The sequence below is a fragment of the Coptis chinensis genome, chromosome 4 (assembly GCF_015680905.1).
Source record: "Coptis chinensis isolate HL-2020 chromosome 4, ASM1568090v1, whole genome shotgun sequence".
NCBI classification, from domain to species: Eukaryota; Viridiplantae; Streptophyta; class Magnoliopsida; order Ranunculales; family Ranunculaceae; genus Coptis; species Coptis chinensis.
The window spans coordinates 23,716,728-23,733,448 of NC_141459.1; the positions used below are offsets into that span (position 1 = coordinate 23,716,728).

General features: G+C 36.0%; 2 protein-coding genes and 1 long non-coding RNA gene across 4 annotated transcripts; 2 read left to right on the forward strand and 1 right to left on the reverse strand.

Annotated features, from left to right (window-relative positions):
• Positions 1 to 413: 413 nt before the first annotated feature.
• Positions 414 to 11,159, forward strand: LOC147502759 (lysine--tRNA ligase-like). The gene is given in 16 exon segments (XM_086607598.1): positions 414 to 658; positions 732 to 795; positions 990 to 1,052; positions 1,174 to 1,513; positions 8,090 to 8,199; positions 8,317 to 8,411; positions 8,543 to 8,605; positions 8,861 to 8,986; positions 9,072 to 9,114; positions 9,117 to 9,353; positions 9,424 to 9,526; positions 9,657 to 9,813; positions 10,077 to 10,220; positions 10,318 to 10,530; positions 10,669 to 10,719; positions 10,850 to 11,159. Coding segments are annotated over 13 exon segments (1,479 nt in total). The 5' UTR covers positions 414 to 658; positions 732 to 795; positions 990 to 1,052; positions 1,174 to 1,400; the 3' UTR covers positions 10,874 to 11,159.
• Positions 11,160 to 12,104: 945 nt separating this feature from the next.
• On the forward strand, positions 12,105 to 16,573 carry LOC147502760 (thylakoid lumenal protein (Mog1/PsbP/DUF1795-like photosystem II reaction center PsbP family protein)). 2 transcript variants are annotated; one of them, XM_086607611.1, is made up of 6 exons: positions 12,105 to 12,617; positions 12,716 to 12,793; positions 15,386 to 15,489; positions 15,735 to 15,846; positions 16,054 to 16,281; positions 16,353 to 16,573. In XM_086607611.1, the coding sequence occupies exons 1-6, from the start codon at positions 12,275 to 12,277 to the stop codon at positions 16,415 to 16,417; spliced, it is 930 nt and encodes a 309-aa protein (XP_086463737.1). In that variant the 5' UTR covers positions 12,105 to 12,274; the 3' UTR covers positions 16,418 to 16,573. The 2 variants fall into 2 exon arrangements, with proteins under 2 accessions (XP_086463737.1, XP_086463738.1); XM_086607612.1 differs by lacking the exon at positions 12,716 to 12,793 and having other exon boundaries at positions 12,109 to 12,617.
• LOC147502761 (uncharacterized) lies at positions 13,131 to 15,377 on the reverse strand. Its single transcript, XR_015221794.1, has 2 exons — positions 14,841 to 15,377; positions 13,131 to 14,345 (listed from the first exon to the last, which is right to left on the reverse strand). It is a non-coding gene; the product is annotated as an uncharacterized LOC147502761 (long non-coding RNA).
• Positions 16,574 to 16,721: the final 148 nt, after the last annotated feature.

The following is a 16,721-nucleotide window of genomic DNA, read 5'->3' on the forward strand; positions in this document are numbered from 1 at the left end:
GCAGTCCTTAAAATCCGTTCGTTGAAACCCGTTAAAAGGTATGAAGCGTTTTTAAGGAACTCAATTAAAACTTCCCATTGATCTTTAAACTATTTAACAATTCTTCTTGGCACTTCCACAATTGAGCAAAATAACTGAAACTATAGAATCCGATTAAATGAAACGGTTGACAAAATGAGTGATCTTCTTCTACAAACTTAATACAATAAATTAGTGTTAAATAAAAGAAACTCAGTCAAATTAGTGTTAACTGGGTACTTTCCTTTTTCTTGATGCTCAAGAAACTTGGTGCTCAAGAAACGTTAAGAATAAATAACAACAAAATCCACTACACGGCTACAAAAAATTAACAGCCTACGCGGCTTATTACGAAATTACTCGCAGTTTGTTTATTTAAGAAAAATAAGTTGCAGGGACATAACAGTCAAACAAAAGAGTATATATTTAGTTCTTTCGAAATGCGTTCCTTTCGTATTAGTAGAAGGTTTAGTAGAGATTTTGTACGCTTCCTTGAATCCTTGAGAGCCGAAAAACCATAGCTTCCACAGCCTACAATGCCAGAACAAAGTAGTAGTAGTAGTGAAAACGTCAGTACGCAACATGTCGAAGATGAAGAACAAACAATGAATTCCATGACTCAAGTAGCTCGAAGCAAAAAGTAAGAATTTATTGATACCCCTTTTATGTTTACTCTCTGTAGCATATTTGTGACTGTTTATTTTTATTTTTAGGTTGATATAGTGCTGTTAGGAAGGTAGCCAAGATGATGCAGAGAGAAAAGGAAGAAGACCAAAGGTAATTGGAGTCTGTGGTTTTACATTGCACCTTGAACTTGGAACTTGATGGAAACCCTTTTGCTTGTAGACTTATATATAAATTTTAACTATGTTCTCTGTCGAGATATTGGTTTGAGTTGTATATAGGATTACAATCTATATCCTATAGTTGCTGTTCTTTTAATTAAGTTCGAGATGTTGTATCCTGTGCAGGCTACTGACAAAGAAGCCTCAATTGTTCAGAATCCCCGTGTAGCAGACCGTGAAGGCCCCACTGTATAGTTTTGCTACCTTGTGGCTTAATCAATTTATATCCCTGAATAAAGTTTTTATGATCGTCTGATATTTGATTTCAATCTATATTGAAATTTTTGTGATTATGCTTCTTGCACTGCAGCAATACGTTCAAAATAGGTTGAAGTTTCTTGCAGAGGAGAAGGCAGCTGGGGGAAACCCTTATCCTCACAAGTTTGATGTTTCAAAATCTATCTATCCCCAAATTTGTTCGATAGCATAACGGTAAAATAGAAGGTGTGAAGCAGCTTCCAGATGTTATTGTCTCTTTACACGGTATACAACATTTAACTTGGCTGATTTTTTGTTCATTATTTTTATTCTTTCTTGATGTTTACTTGGTTCATTCTACGGAGAATCATGAACGAGCGAAAGTCTTCCTCGGCACTCTTTTTTCGTGATCTGTATGGTGGTGGTGAGAAAGTCCAAGTCATTGCGATGAGGTTAGGCATTATAAGTTATGCATAATCTACTGTACAAACTGTTGGAATAGTTGTATCAACACAGCAACTAGAATAGAAGAGAAGGAACAATAGACAAGGACATAATTAACAGGTAATAACCAAGGCACGGATTAGGCTGTCCTTAAGGAAAGATTTTGCCCCTTCCAATGGTGCAGAAAGGCAGCAGTGACATCTTCCTCACAGGATTCAATGGTTAACAGCAGTCTGACTTTGCATTAGAAACGCACTACTCTCTAGAACAACAATATAACTCTTTCAAGCTCATTTCTGGAAGAAAAGAAGAAGAATAGAATAGGTTATAGTTTATGTTTCCTCGAGATGGGTTTTCGACCGTTAAAGTCTATCCCCTCTATGGACTCACAGTCCTATTTATAGAGTTTAGGTCGGTCTCCTAAACAGATAAAGAAGAGAGACCAACTCCTAATAGAACACCAAAACTTGCTGCTCAATAAAAAAAACAAAATAAGTTTAGGCAATTGGTCAAACCACTACCCACAACAGTAAGCCCAAGCCCAAGCCTGAACTCGACCCGATGTGGTGGATAACCAATGTGGGACTATTTATTATGCACTAAAGTGGAGAGAACACTATTTGTTCATCTCTTCCACTTTGCACACACACACTAATATTTAGAAATACACGAGATTCCAACAATCCTCCACTATTTCAAAATACTAATAGTTCCCCACTATTTTGGAATAGGATATTACAAAAGAAAAGTGTTAACTAAATGCCAAAGAGAATCGAAAAAACAATGCATAAGATACTGGTGTTTTACGGGCTTGAACCAGTTATAGGATAACATGTCTTATAATACTTGAAAGTGGTGGATTAAAAAATCTTTGAACCAATATTCCCTTGTAGCAAAATAAATCACATGCACCCACATTGCTCTTTTATTATATGCCTGTTCTGCGGTGTTGCGCTTTTTGGCCCTTGCGCTGCCTGTGTTCCATGAATGCTCTAGAGTACTTGCCCGTATACTCATAAGAACCGACCTAGTTCTACATTCACGTAGGTGGATATCCATCAAGTGTACATTATAATTAAAATACACTATCTCATTATAAAATGGACTATGGATTCCAATAAGAGTAAAATAACTCATCCTTACTCATTGCAATTCTAGTTATACAAAGTATACTATAGTACCATCTCACCATAGGGTGGGATATCTCATAAATAAATAAGACGATAGTACTGCAGGACGACGAAGTGACTTGTTTTTCTCTTTGAACCTACTTCATGGGATCTCCAATCACACAGGTAGGGTTTCCGTTAGTGTCGCCCTATATATTGGTATAAGTCCCATCCCCCTCGACGTATAACCACTTGCCTCCAAATAAGTGGTACGGTTAGACATGTGGCCAAACTAAGTCCGACCTAACATAATCTCTAGCAGCTGCTTGATTAAGTTATATCTCAAACTTATGTATATACATTTCCCATTGCACATATTTCTTTTTGTCTTAGCTATTGCAATGAGACAGTTGCAAAGCATAGACACATCAGGAGGCTGTTTAAAGCCAATGGAAAGATTTGCCAAGAGGTTGATAACCCACTCAACATCATCACATGCCTTTTATAAGGCGATTAGCTTGGATAATATCCAAGACACTTAATTTCAACCAAGGGTAAACACATAAACAATACTGGATCCAGTTTATAACACATTACCCTTCCAACAATGATGGAAATCTACTAAATATAAGTCCATAATCAATGGCTCCGCTATAGCATTTGGATAAACTGACAATATACATCCAATGTTTCTTATAAGAACAATAGGTTATCAATTCAGTATGCCATTAATGTAGGCAATGTCATGTCTCACATTTATAATCCATCAAATACAATATGCTACCAATGATATTGACATATTTAGTATGAGAAAACACAAATAGATTATTTTTCATAAGATGGATATTTACCACAAAAGGTGTTAACTAACGCATGCTTACTATCAGAATACACATACTTTTCAATGAAAAATATTTCTACTACGTGCTAAAATAATATAATAAGACCAACATGAGTTATAATTCCTATATTCACTAGTCATTCAATTTTGTAGTGCCCGAAATTTCTTAGACTATTCGGTCGGTCTGGTTTAAGGTACGCTGTGGGCTTCAAACCATATTCAAACGTCAACATCTTGATAACTGAATATAGCAGTTACAGAAATGAGTTTAACAACATAATGAACTATCATTTCCAATGACGGTCTATTATGTGTTTCAAATAGGAATTTCTCTGTCTTATACACATTCTCAATGCTAGCACTTATGATATTAAATCATCTAAACAAAGAGAGATTAACACATATGTCTTGTTTTACTCTAAAGAAAGGACACATCTTTATCAACAATGGTACTTTGACATCCATACGACACCAATATGTTGTTGAATTGCTCATGCAATTTATAGGCGCTTGAAGCAACTCATTCAAATATTTAACTAAATTGTATACCTTAAGCTCATCACCTGGTACTACTTGGTATTGTAGTTCCGCACAGCTACTCAACTAGAGTCTTTAGAATTCTGTAGAATAAATTCTAGTTACATGAGCAAGGTTTCAAAGTAGTATAAATCTTGTCTCTAATTGAAACCCCTTGTCTATTATTATTAGCTTTGTATTTTGCAATACAACTATCACGTTTTAGTTTTCTCTTGAAGATCCAATTCAACTTATAGATCCCCCAATAAATCAAGAGTCTAGTTTAGAGGAGTTGTATCCTTCAAAAAAAGACACTTCTCATAGACATACAACTTCCTTATAGGTTAATGAATCTTCCTCAATAAACATATAAACATCATCACCGTGAATGGTAGATATACTCACTGATAGTCTTCCAAATTCTTGTTCATAAATTATGGGATCCTCTTACGTAGTTCATTATGAACATCCAATCACTCTATGCCAATTTTACATAAAGCACATCCTCAAAAATAAAATTAGTATATAAGACATTCAATAATAGTGTTGTATCTACAAGATTGTTATCACGCATGACAACTAAAGCAAACATCACTATTATGAGTTTCACCATTGAACATCTACTAGATAGTTCTAGGTCTCAAAAAAAAAAAAAAAAAAAAAAAATCTTTTAGATTCATTCACAATAGCTTTGGCAAGACACCCCACATTTTGAAATATTTTTGGATAGGCCCAAGACCTTTTCATACTTTGTAGTCAGTGTCTTTCCAATTATCTTGTGAGATGAACTATGGTAAAACAGTGTCATGCATATGGGTCACCACCCCCCCACAGTTCAATGGTTACTAAACCTAATCAAACTTACATGCAAAACATATTATACCGCTACAAACACTAAAAGAAACAACAACAATAATATGCACTCTTATGACAAAAATATACTTTACTCAAGTCTATGATTATGGATCATATTAAACATAGTCATATTATGTTCATGCTATCTATATGAAAGGAAATCCACAAGTGATTCAAATGAATTTTAAAGAATAGAAGAATTAGATGAAAAAGGTTATACCCAAGATAATATCATTATCATTTTTCTTTTCATCATTCAACATTCCAACTTACATAGAGAGACAATCCACACACTTGTACATCACCTTGGCTATTTATTCATAGTCATAGGAGGATAATGCCTAATAAGACAATCCACAAGCGTTACATCTTCTTGTCTAAAATAGTCACTGGAGGATATTGTCTAAGAAGACAATCCATAACCTTACATCTCCTTGACTAAATTAGGTTTAGGAGGATATTGATTATTTCCCATATTGTTTCCTCTTGTAGACAACGATGCTCATTACTTAATAATATATGATATGATTAAGCTTCATGTCAATGTTAAATAATGCATTCATGCCAAACATGGTTAATATCATATAATAGGTTCAGGAAAAGTAAACTTTAACTGTACCCCTCACAACAAAAAATATACGATATTAAGCAAATCTAGCCACTGAATATGCAAAACAACTAAGGACTCCACCTCCTCTCCTTACATGAGCTCAAGCAAGATAGAATACCCTATTAACAAGACCTCAAGTACTACCACAACATCTAATGGCTCAACCCATTAATGTCTTCAACTAGAAAAATTTACCAATAAACTATCATTAAGTTCAAAGCAATTTCCACGATGATTAATATCCAAAACTAGCATGCTATACAACTTTAACATATGCTATATTGGATATAAGCTACAAGTTACTTCATCTAACATGTATTTTCACTATAGTATAATTATAACCATCGTCTAACAACACTTACACTTAATAGAGGTAAGCAATTATGCATTAAATACATTATAATTACTATCCAAGATTTGAGTGTGGTTGGTATTAACTATCTTAAGGTCTCTCTTAGACCATCTACATACATCTACATATGTACAAAGAAGATTAATATCAAACTACTTCTAGTCAAACCAATTAATATCTTAGAGATAAACACGAATAATATGTTAACTAGGTTATTAAATAAGTTTAAACTTAGGGATTTTCCTCCTAAGAAAAACTAGCATGCAACTCAAGGCAAGAATATAACCATATAATCAAACCAAAAGAATTGCAAAGAGTGAAAGAATACGATACCTAACCGATTGAAAAACCGGATTACCATATTTTTCTCATTCTAGAAAAATAGTTCAAAAGAACTGTAATTATGAACCAGCTCAGGACGAATTGGGTATCAAGCCTTATACCACTAGAAAGCTCTTTGAATCAGCTATCCAACACAAGAAGCGGATTGCAAAACCGAGCTCTGAGCTGAAAGTTACAGCAGTTTCCGTAACGAGTGACGCAGCTGTCAAAAAGACTAACTTTGACGTTTTTCTTGATAGAAATCTCATATTTGACTCACACAAACATAGGAGAAAGGTCTACAACCATATAGGGTTTGATAAACCACAAAAGATCAATAAATATTCAATCTTTAATTGGTTTCCCTAACAAAAACGAAATTATTAGAAAATTTCTAAAATCATAACCCAATAATACAAACAATAACTCAAAGTAAAAGACTTATCTTTTGATTGCCGTATTAAAACACTCTCTTTTGTTCTACTACGAAAAAAATTCTTTTCTTAAGATTGTTGGAATAGTTGTATCAACACAGCAACTAGAGTAGAACAGAAAGAACAATAGACAAGGACAGAATTAACAGGTAATAACCAAAGCGCGGACTAGGCTGTCCTTAAGGAAAGATTTCTCCCCTTCCAATGGTGGAGAAAGGCAGTGATGGTGTCTTCCTCACAGGATTCAATAGTTAACAACAAACCGACTTTGCATTAGAAAACGGACTACCATCTAGAACAATAATATAATATCTCCTCTCACAGGAGAAGAAGAAGAATAATATAATATGTTATAGTTTATGTTTACCTGAGATGGGTTTCTGATATGTTAAAGTCTATCCCCTCTGTGGACTCACAGTCCTATTTATAGAGTTTAGGTCGGTCTCCTAAACAGATAAAGAAGAGAGACCAACTCCTAATAGAACACCAAAACTTGCTGCTCAATAAAAAAGCAAAACAAGTTTAGGCAATTGGTCAAACCACTATCCACAACAATAAACCCAAACCCAAGCCTGAACCCGACCTGATGTGGTGGATAACCAATATGGGACTATCTATTATGCACTAAAGTGGAGAGAACACTATTTGTTCATCTCCTCCACTTGCACACACACTAGTATTTAGAAATACACGAGATTCCAACACAAACTATTACTGCTTCCAACAAATAAAGCATTGCTTGTTGTTGCTTGAGCATATGTTGAAAAACAATGATCAGGAGAGGCACCATCCATTGCAGTTTCAGTGTGCTCACCATCTGGTATATATATATTTTAATCAAATATCAATAAATGAATTACTATAACAAAGGGTGGCAGATTTGAATATTGACATTGCTAATTGGCACTTGAAGAAAAAATAAATAAGGTACCTTGAAAGCGATGTTTCTGTATGTGGATACTTTCTAAAGGGAACAGCCCCACCAAGAACCTTTAGTAAGAGGGAAATCTATGGACAATAGGATGCATCATGTGTGGAGGGAAATTTCAACCGATCTCTAGTTACTTGTCAGATGGCCTCTCATGGCTTATAGAAGTGATAAAACAGATCTAGAAGATTCCACAAAATGTATTTATTGAGTCTTTGTTAGTGGTCATTTAGGGTTGGCTCGAGTCTCATTTGCTTAAATAACTTACCAGGTGACTCCGACTTGAGCTTAGTGCATGGTTTAATCAAATATGCGTATCTATCTGTTTTCCATTATAAGTGGAAATGACTATCGATAGGATGTTACTGATGGATGTCAGTGTTTTAAATGAAAATCCCAAGTCTTTTGCCTTTGTCATGCTCATGGTTTCTACGATTTTTCTCTCCTTATTGTTTTTATTTGAGAAGATATCTTAGAGAACATTTTACTGGTTCTGCGAAATACACATATGATTTGTGGTTCATCATATCATTTTTGTGAATAGTCATACATGCATCACTCCCTCTCTTTTATAGTTTAATTGAAGTGTCTTCATGCTATGTATTTTTCTTTGCGCAGGAAATCAGGCACGTGTGATGAAAAGAAAATATTCATGGATGAAGCTGAGTTTTCCAGATTCCGCTCTGCTGTGAAACGTGGTGACTTAGTTGGTATTATTGGAGTTCCAGGTTGGTTCCTTTGCCTTTGACAAGTGAAAGTTATTGGGGTGGAACATGGAGGAAATAAGAAGCAAGTTGCTCAAGATAGCCTTTTAATTGAAGTGTTTGGCCTTTTTTTTACCGCAGGAAGTAGTGACGCAGGGGAGCTTAGCATTTTCCCAATATCGTTTATGGTCCTATCTCATTGTCTCCATATGTTGCCAAAAGATAATGCTACTAAGGTACACATTCACATTTGACTATAAGAAATTATCCTTCACGACATATAAGTAGCGCCTGATGAAGAAGAGAGAGAGAGTAAGTAAATGATGGATGAATTTATTTGAATTCATTTCTTTGAAAATGCTTGCAGAAACTTGACGATTGGGTTCCTGGAAGTCCTAGAAATCCTGAGACATATATTCTGAAGGACCAGGTATCTCACCTATCTGATTCAGCGTAAATCTCCCATTAATTTGATATGAACTTGGAGCTTATAAAGTTATGCCCAAAGAGTAGGTTCAGTTAATCATGTTACTTCTAGTTTATGCTTCATGTAATGATTGCATCTGTTTTCCGACATCAATATGTTGGTTTCTCTATACGTGACTACTGCTTTGTATATATTTGATCCGTAGGAACAATGTACCCAAGTGGTTCACTTGAGTTTAATTATGTTATATTATACTAGGAAACTCGATACCGTCAACGCTACTTGGATGTGATGGTGAATGTGGAGTCTCGACAAATATTCCCGATTCGAAGTAAGATTATAAAGTATATTAGATATTTCCTCGATGATCGCGATTTCATGGAGGTATGCCTCACTCCATAAAACTTCCTGAACTGACTGATGTCATTATATTGGTTTGTTGTGATTAATTAATGTTCCTCTTATTTAGGTTGAGACACCCATGATGAACATGATTCCTGGTGGAGCAGTTGCTCCCCATTCGTCACCTATCACAATGATTTGAACATGAAATTGTTCATGCGCATTGCCCCTGAGTTATATCTCAAGCAGCTGATTGTTGGTGGATATGACCGAGTCTATGAGATCGGGAAACAATTCCGCAACGAAGGAATTGATATGACTCATAATCCCGAGTTTACTACCTGCGAATTTTACATGGCATATAAAGATTACTATGATTTGATGGAGCTGATGGAGAAGATGTTAAGTGGTAAGAGGAACGTCTTGCAGTTGTAAAGTTCTACTTGGGGATGTTAATTCGTGATGCTATTCCACTGCAGGAATGGTCATGGAGCTAACAAAGGGAAAGGGATATAAGATCAAGTACCATGCAAATGGATACGAGAAAGATCCGATTGAAATTGACTTCACTCCTCCTTTCAGGTGCGTGTCTTTGTTTGAGATAATCTTTTATAAATAATATATTCTAAACTTATGATTCAATGACCAGTATAAAAAAATTCAAGAAGATACCTAACTGTTGATTGAATGATTTGATTTTTTGACGTTATAGAAGGATTGAAATGATAGAGGAGCTGGAAAAGATGGCAAACCTGAATATACCCAAGGATCTTTCAAGTGAAGAAGCTAATAAATATTTATTAGATGCATGCGAGAGGTTTGGTGTCAAATGCCCCCCTCCTCAGACAACTTCTCGGCTATTGGACAAGGTAAACATACACTCATCTCTGCTAAAATGCATATTCTTTTGTAGAGGAGAAAATCCCCAGAGCGTGCCCTTTGTCAGAAAATACTTTTATGCGCTGTCTAGTTTTTGTTGAGTACCTGGAATGTGCTTGCATTTGCTATTACTTCTGTTATTTCTCATATTTTCCATATACACGAGTTAGATCTTTGTTTCTTTAGCTTTTTTGTTGAATAGCAATATAAGAATGAAAAGTATTTTTGCCTATATATAGTTGTTTAATTACAGCTTGTGGGGCATTTCTTGGAAAAGACGTGTGTAAATCCGACCTTTATCATCAACCATCCATTGATAATGAGTCCTTTGGCGAAGTGGCACAAGGGGAAGCCAATGTTGACTGGGCATTTTGAATTGTTCATCAACAAGCATGAGGTGTGGTGACAACACATATTTGTGACTTACATTTTTTTTGGTTCTATTGCTTGATGTTCCAATTCATCCCATGGCTCAATTATCTTAAACTGACCAGGTTTGCAATGCATATACCGAATTGAACGACCCTGTTGTACAACGTGAGAGATTTGCTGAACAACTGAAGGACCGTCAGTTAGGAGATGACGAAGCTATGGCTTTGGATGAAGCATTTTGCACGGCTTTAGAGTATGGTTTGCCACCAACTGCTGGTTGGGGTTTGGGAATTGATCGGCTTACCATGCTTTTGACAAACTCACTGAATATCAAGGTTTGTTGGATCTTCTTACATCTGCCGTATTTATATTATTATCTGTTGCGGTTAAGTGTTTAACGTATCTAGGTGATAGATGACTTCATGCACGCCATTGTATGACTGAGAAGTTATTGCTTGTGTTTTATGGTGCAGGATGTTATTCTCATTCCAGCAATGAAGCCTCAAGACCGTCTTCGTCCTCAGGTGATTAACACAAGTTGTTTTCCTCTCCCATTAAGTTTAGACTTGTATACAATTATCTAAGTGTTTTTCCCTTTCTGTTTTGGAGTTTTAAGCCAACAAAAGGTCGAACTAATTGTTATGCTTTTTGCAGCTACTTAGCATCTTTCATGGATGATAGTCGGCAGAGTGTGTGCTTTACTGCTAAGTTGTTTGGTTAAAGATGGAATGGTTACCAAATCATGGTGGTCCTCAATTTTTGTCATGGTATTCTTTAAAGATGCATTAGTTGTACTTGTTAATATGAACTTATGATTAGTTTCTTTTTTTTTGAGTTTCTTTTTTGTAGATATTAAAGATGGACAAGAAGCTTTTTTTTTCCCCACTTGTAGAAACCTCTCTTTGACATGATTATAAAAATTTGGATTGTAATAATATTGCTGGTGCAGATGTTGTGATCTTGATTTTCGTGTGTTTACATCGGTCACAATCCCCTATTATGTAACCTGGGCTATGTTAAATTGCTGAGTCCAGTCTATCAGTGTTAGATTTTTCAGATTGTTGATGCACCCACTCTCAAGAGGTAGTGGGTCACAAGAGCCCAAACACTATATTATTTGGATTTGGTGCACCTTGAAGGCATTCCAATTCGATAAAACGCTGAAACCTATCAAGGTTTTTAAATTGTGCAGTATAAAAACTTCACATCGATCTTCTGGTTGCAATCAAACTGTGTCATTCATCTGGTTTGATGCTTCCACTAAAACAAAGAATTCAATGATCAAATTTAAAGCAGCATTAAACAGAAAGAAACCAGTTAAATTAAAGAAAAAAGATCCATATATGTTGAGTTCTTGTATTTTTTTTTTGAAATATTTAGAGAGTTAAGACAGCCCCACACCGGTTACATTGAAGAACCTTAGCCCGAAGAAGACTTACATTGCCGGGAATGAGTCCTTATAATCTTTGCTAATATCAACTCTCCAAGGTTTGGTAAATAATCGGTGCCGTGATATTTGGGTGCTTGTGCTTGTAGCATGCTAGTTTACAAGTTAAAACAACTGAAGTGTAATTTCGATGATGTTTTCAATATATCGGCATTACAGCCACAGCGGCACAACCCACAGATTTTTGGGTAAATTTCTGATTCGACCGTGATAATGTCAACATGTTACCAATTCGGCCACAAATTGTAACTCAGTGCATTTTGTGGAGGTAATGTCAGCAATTTTTTTCACTGGATTGCTGAAAATGGCTGGATTAAGAACAAAATTACTCGTGGCCGAATCAGAAATTTATCCCTCATTTTTTTTTTGAGAATGGTAGATACGTGGATGCACAGTGCACATTTAAAGAAAAAAAAGGAAAAAAAAGAGAGGAGATAAGTAAGATAATACCATAATAAAATTAAAATACTTGGCCAGGATTTATAAACCATTCTCTGCTTTTCTTTTCGAACATTCTAGTAAACTCTTTCCTGGCTGAGCTTCAGTTTTTAAGTTCACTCAAATAAAACATTAAACTTCTCAATTTACAGTTTATACAAGCATACACACATACATAGAAAACTTAGTGCACAATGGGTGCAACACTTTTTACGAACTATGGGTTTTCCATGAGATATGATCACAAGTCTTCTCACTTTCAACAATCAAAGGAGATAAGTAAGTCTAAGTGTACTTGTCTGAAAGCTTTACCAGAGAAGGGTTGTTCAAGAGCAAAAACTACACAGGAATGTAAAGTTGTTGAAGAAGATAATGTTGAGAAGTTATGTGTGGTTTTGAAGAGACGAGCTGCTATTGTTTCTGTGTTTTCTTTGGTTACAACTGCAACTTTGGGGTTTCCAAGCGAGGGGTTGGCAGTACTTAAGCAAGGACTTTTAGCTGGAAGGATACCTGGATTATCTGAGCCAGACAAACAAGGTGGGTTCTCGAATTCCAATAGTTTTTTCGGTTAAGAAAGAGCTTTTCATTGTAGACTTTCTTTCTTAAAATTTCTTTTATCATGTGATGAATTTTAGACAAGCGAAAGAACATAAGTTCCATGCCAGCTAGAGCAACTTCGGATAAGGCAATTATTGGGATCGAAAAGAAATCATGTAAGATTATGTATGTTTGGAATCCGATAGATGTGGAAAATAAATTGGTAATGATAGTGGAAATTATGTAACAGACCGAATAGTTTGCTGGGCGATCCAGCATCAACCATTCAACTCAGGACCGTGGTGACATTCACCATTATAATATCAGTGCATTAGCAGTTTAGCACCCACGGTCTCTTGTTTTGTTCTGTCTATTTTATTCTTTTAGCCGGGCATTGTCCACAGCACAATGTGCCGATCAGAAAATAAGCCCCTAGCCTTCTATTTTTTTTTTGGAAAAGCTTATGGGGTTAAGGCAGAACCCCACCTGTATATAGAACCAAAGGCATAAAGCTTACAAGATCCCCAAAGAGTATGATCTTTAAAGGGGTACATCTCTTTCTTTAGAGAACTACACATCCCAAAGATTAAGGCTATAAGCCATACAATTATGAAACACTCATGAACATAACCCACTAGGGTGCACATAAGAATAACAACACAAACATCTATCTACCACCAAACAAAAGTTTGTCCTTTAAGACCGGATGATCTTTCCTTAGATGTTTCAGTGCATTCTCAAAATCATAGAAAAAGTCCCACATTCACAACAAACATATGTTAAACCAAGAGTGTCATCCAAAATCTCTTTAATATATCAATCAAGTTTTTTACCTTTGTATTTTCCCTTGGATGCTTCTTTCATCATAGCTAAATTAGGACTAATTTCACCAGGTAAGTGCCTCCTAATCGCATTCGGAGATGGTTCTTTAGTTACCGTAGTCATTTCCTCGATTGGAGCTGCAGAATAAATTGTTGTTGCGTTGTTGCTGCTACAAGACTTGACTCTAGTATTTGGTGGAGAAACATGAGTGTTTCCACCCATTAGCTCTCTTAGCCTTTGTATTCTTTTTGCTCAATACCGGAGTGAATTCCCTTTGCTCCTCTTCCTTGGTAGCCTCTAATCTTGAGCAAGGAGGATCAATAGTGGAAGTTATCAAGTTGCTGGGTTCCTCATCAAGAGATGGTTGAATAGTACCATCTTGGTCTTCAATATGGAGGACACTATTAGCACCAATATCAACATTAACAAATGCACCAACAACAACTTAAATAGCAAGAGAAGGAGAAGGAAATTCAACTTCAACTTGTCCAAGGGCGTCAAAAGCAATATCCTCGGTTTCAACAACATTACCAACCACATTGATAGATTGTATATCAGATTCTAGCTCCAACTTAACTGTTGGTGGCTCCGTGGAAGGAGTTTCAATGGTTTGAGTAGAGCTTGCATTTCTCACTACAACATGAGATGGTCGAGGGTTAATACTAGCTACAATATTAGCACCTTGATGGGTATTCTTCTTTGGAGTCCATTTCTGATGGAGAATACGTTGCTGCACCTTTTGAATTCTAGCTGGTTTTGGAACTTGAGTGGTATGAGCTTTTTCTGTCACAGGTTTGTCCTTGTTTAATGAACAGTTTTCTTCCGAGTGCCCAAATATTTTACAAGCTCCACACTACTTTGGTATCCAGTCATAGGCCAAACCAATATCTTCCTTGTTCCTTTTACCTAGATTAACAGGAATAAAAAAAGGAAAGCCAAAATTGATGTCTACCACCACACATATCCTTGCATAATTGATTCTCGTTCTTTTAGCCGTGTGGGTTCACCTAGGAGGCTAGATACAAAATCAATCCTATTTTTGGTCCAAAGGTATTTAGGTAAATCAATCTTAACCCATAAAGGTAGAGCATTGATTTTGTTTCGATATTTTTCAACAGCTGGTGACCAAGATCTTACTACAAAAATTCTACCTGCTAAAAATAATGGATCATGATCGATAACATATTGTCTATCTTCATCATTGAAGAACTTAAGGTAAAAAAGGTCTTTTTTTGCAATCATGTTGAATCCACCTTTTAGTTTCCATTGTTTTGTTACTGCTTGTTTAACAAAAGAATGTGATAAACGTTTTCCAATGAAAAAACCCATTACATAATCCTTCCAAAGCTCTAAACCCTCCTCCAAAATACTTGCTATACTATTAGTAAAGTTAAGGCATACCTTTTGGAGATTTGGTTGAAGTATGGAGTTTTTGCTTGAAGTAAACAGAGAGCTCTACAACCTCTCGCCTGTAGAGTTAGGGCTTAAGGGCTGAACTTCCACTCGATCTGTTGTAGATGTAATAGAACTTAAATTCTCAGGTGGATCTGAGATCCTACCATCTTCCATGTTTCTACTGATGCAGAGTCAACGGTAGTCACCCACCCTAGACCATCAGTCAAAGTTTGCCAGAAATGGCAAGTTTCCCTCCTAATCAGTATTTCGAGCAAAAAGAAGTAATAAAAGGAGAAAAGACTGAAATACCCTCAGGTTGCGATTGCCTACATAATCACCTTTCACTGATTAAAACTGATGGAGATAGTAAAATGATGAACGCTTGGGACGATTGGTGGGGTTACTAGGAGTTTGACGTGGTTTATTTGTAAACATAGTTTTCTCTCAAGAACATATCAAGTTGGTGGTGAACAGAATTAGACTCTGGCTCTGTGTGTGTCTGTGGTGTTCATTATTGTTTTAGAAAGGATACTTACTCAAAGTTCAAACAGGTTGGAGGACATATCGCAGACCTGACGAAAAATCTGGAGGGCATGGTGTTGGATGGAGTCCAATTATTCCATATTCCTTTTCAGTTCCCCAAGGTTGGGAGGAGGTAATAATTCACTCAATCAATTTCCAGTCCCCTTCAGTTTTGTCCCTATACTGCTCACATATTTTTCTTTACATATTACCAATGTTCAATATTGTATTCTTCATACCTCATACCTGGTGCACATGAGAAAATGATTCATTCAACCATAATCACCTCCTGGTCTTTAGAGAACTTCATTGTGTCTTATTCCCCTAGTAGCATTATCCTTTCTCGTTTCTGAATTTGTTAGCTGTTTTGTAATCTAGGTTCCAGTATCAATTGCAGATCTTGGTGGCACAGAAATTGATTTAAGATTTGCGAGCTCTCAAGAAGGCCGCTTGTCTGTCGTTGTTGCTCCTGTTCTAAGATTCGCAGACAGTAAGTTTTCATATTTCAAATACTTCACTGCAGCTGAGGGTGTTTTAATTTTCCTTTGTGCATTTATTTATATCTACAACAATCTGACAAGCTAATTCAACTTTAGCCATAATGCAAATCTAGCTTTGTATCTACCTGATGTAGGCATCGGTTATCTACACACTCAATGTTTTAACAGTTCTCTTGGGATTGTATTATGTTATACAGATCTTGGAGAAGATGTTAAAATTCAAAATATTGGAACTCCTGATAAAGTGATCAGTGCATTTGGACCAGAAGTGATTGGAGAGAATGTAGACGGGAGGGTTCTAAGTACAGAAGTAATGGAATACGATGGAAGGATGTATTACCATTACGAGTTGGAGCCACCCCATTATCTGATCACAGCAACTGCAGCTGGGAACCGACTTTACTTGTTTAATGTAACCGCAAATGGTAAGCCTATAAATTATGTACACAAATAGACTACATTGTTCTCATTATTTAAAGGTTGTACGTCCTTGCAGGTCTTCAATGGAAGAGACATTCTAAGGAGTTAAAACGTATCTCTGAAACCTTCCGTGTTGTGTAATTCACTGCAGAGTTAGGAGGCAATTAATGCATGACTTTGTATAGATTGAGAAAGTGAGAACTACTGAATTATAATTTTATTATCAGTTACAAAACATAAAACAAGGTGCAGATGTGCCCCATGATTTTGAGACATAATAAATTTCGCTAACTCCAATAATTTTGTTTGGGTGAAAATAACATGTAGTTTTGAGCGGGATGAGAATAACGATACAGAAAGTTAGTTATTTCTGTTATTTTAATCAAGGCTCAAAATATTGAATTCGGTGAATATTTCGGTGTATTTAAAAACCGATACATATCGG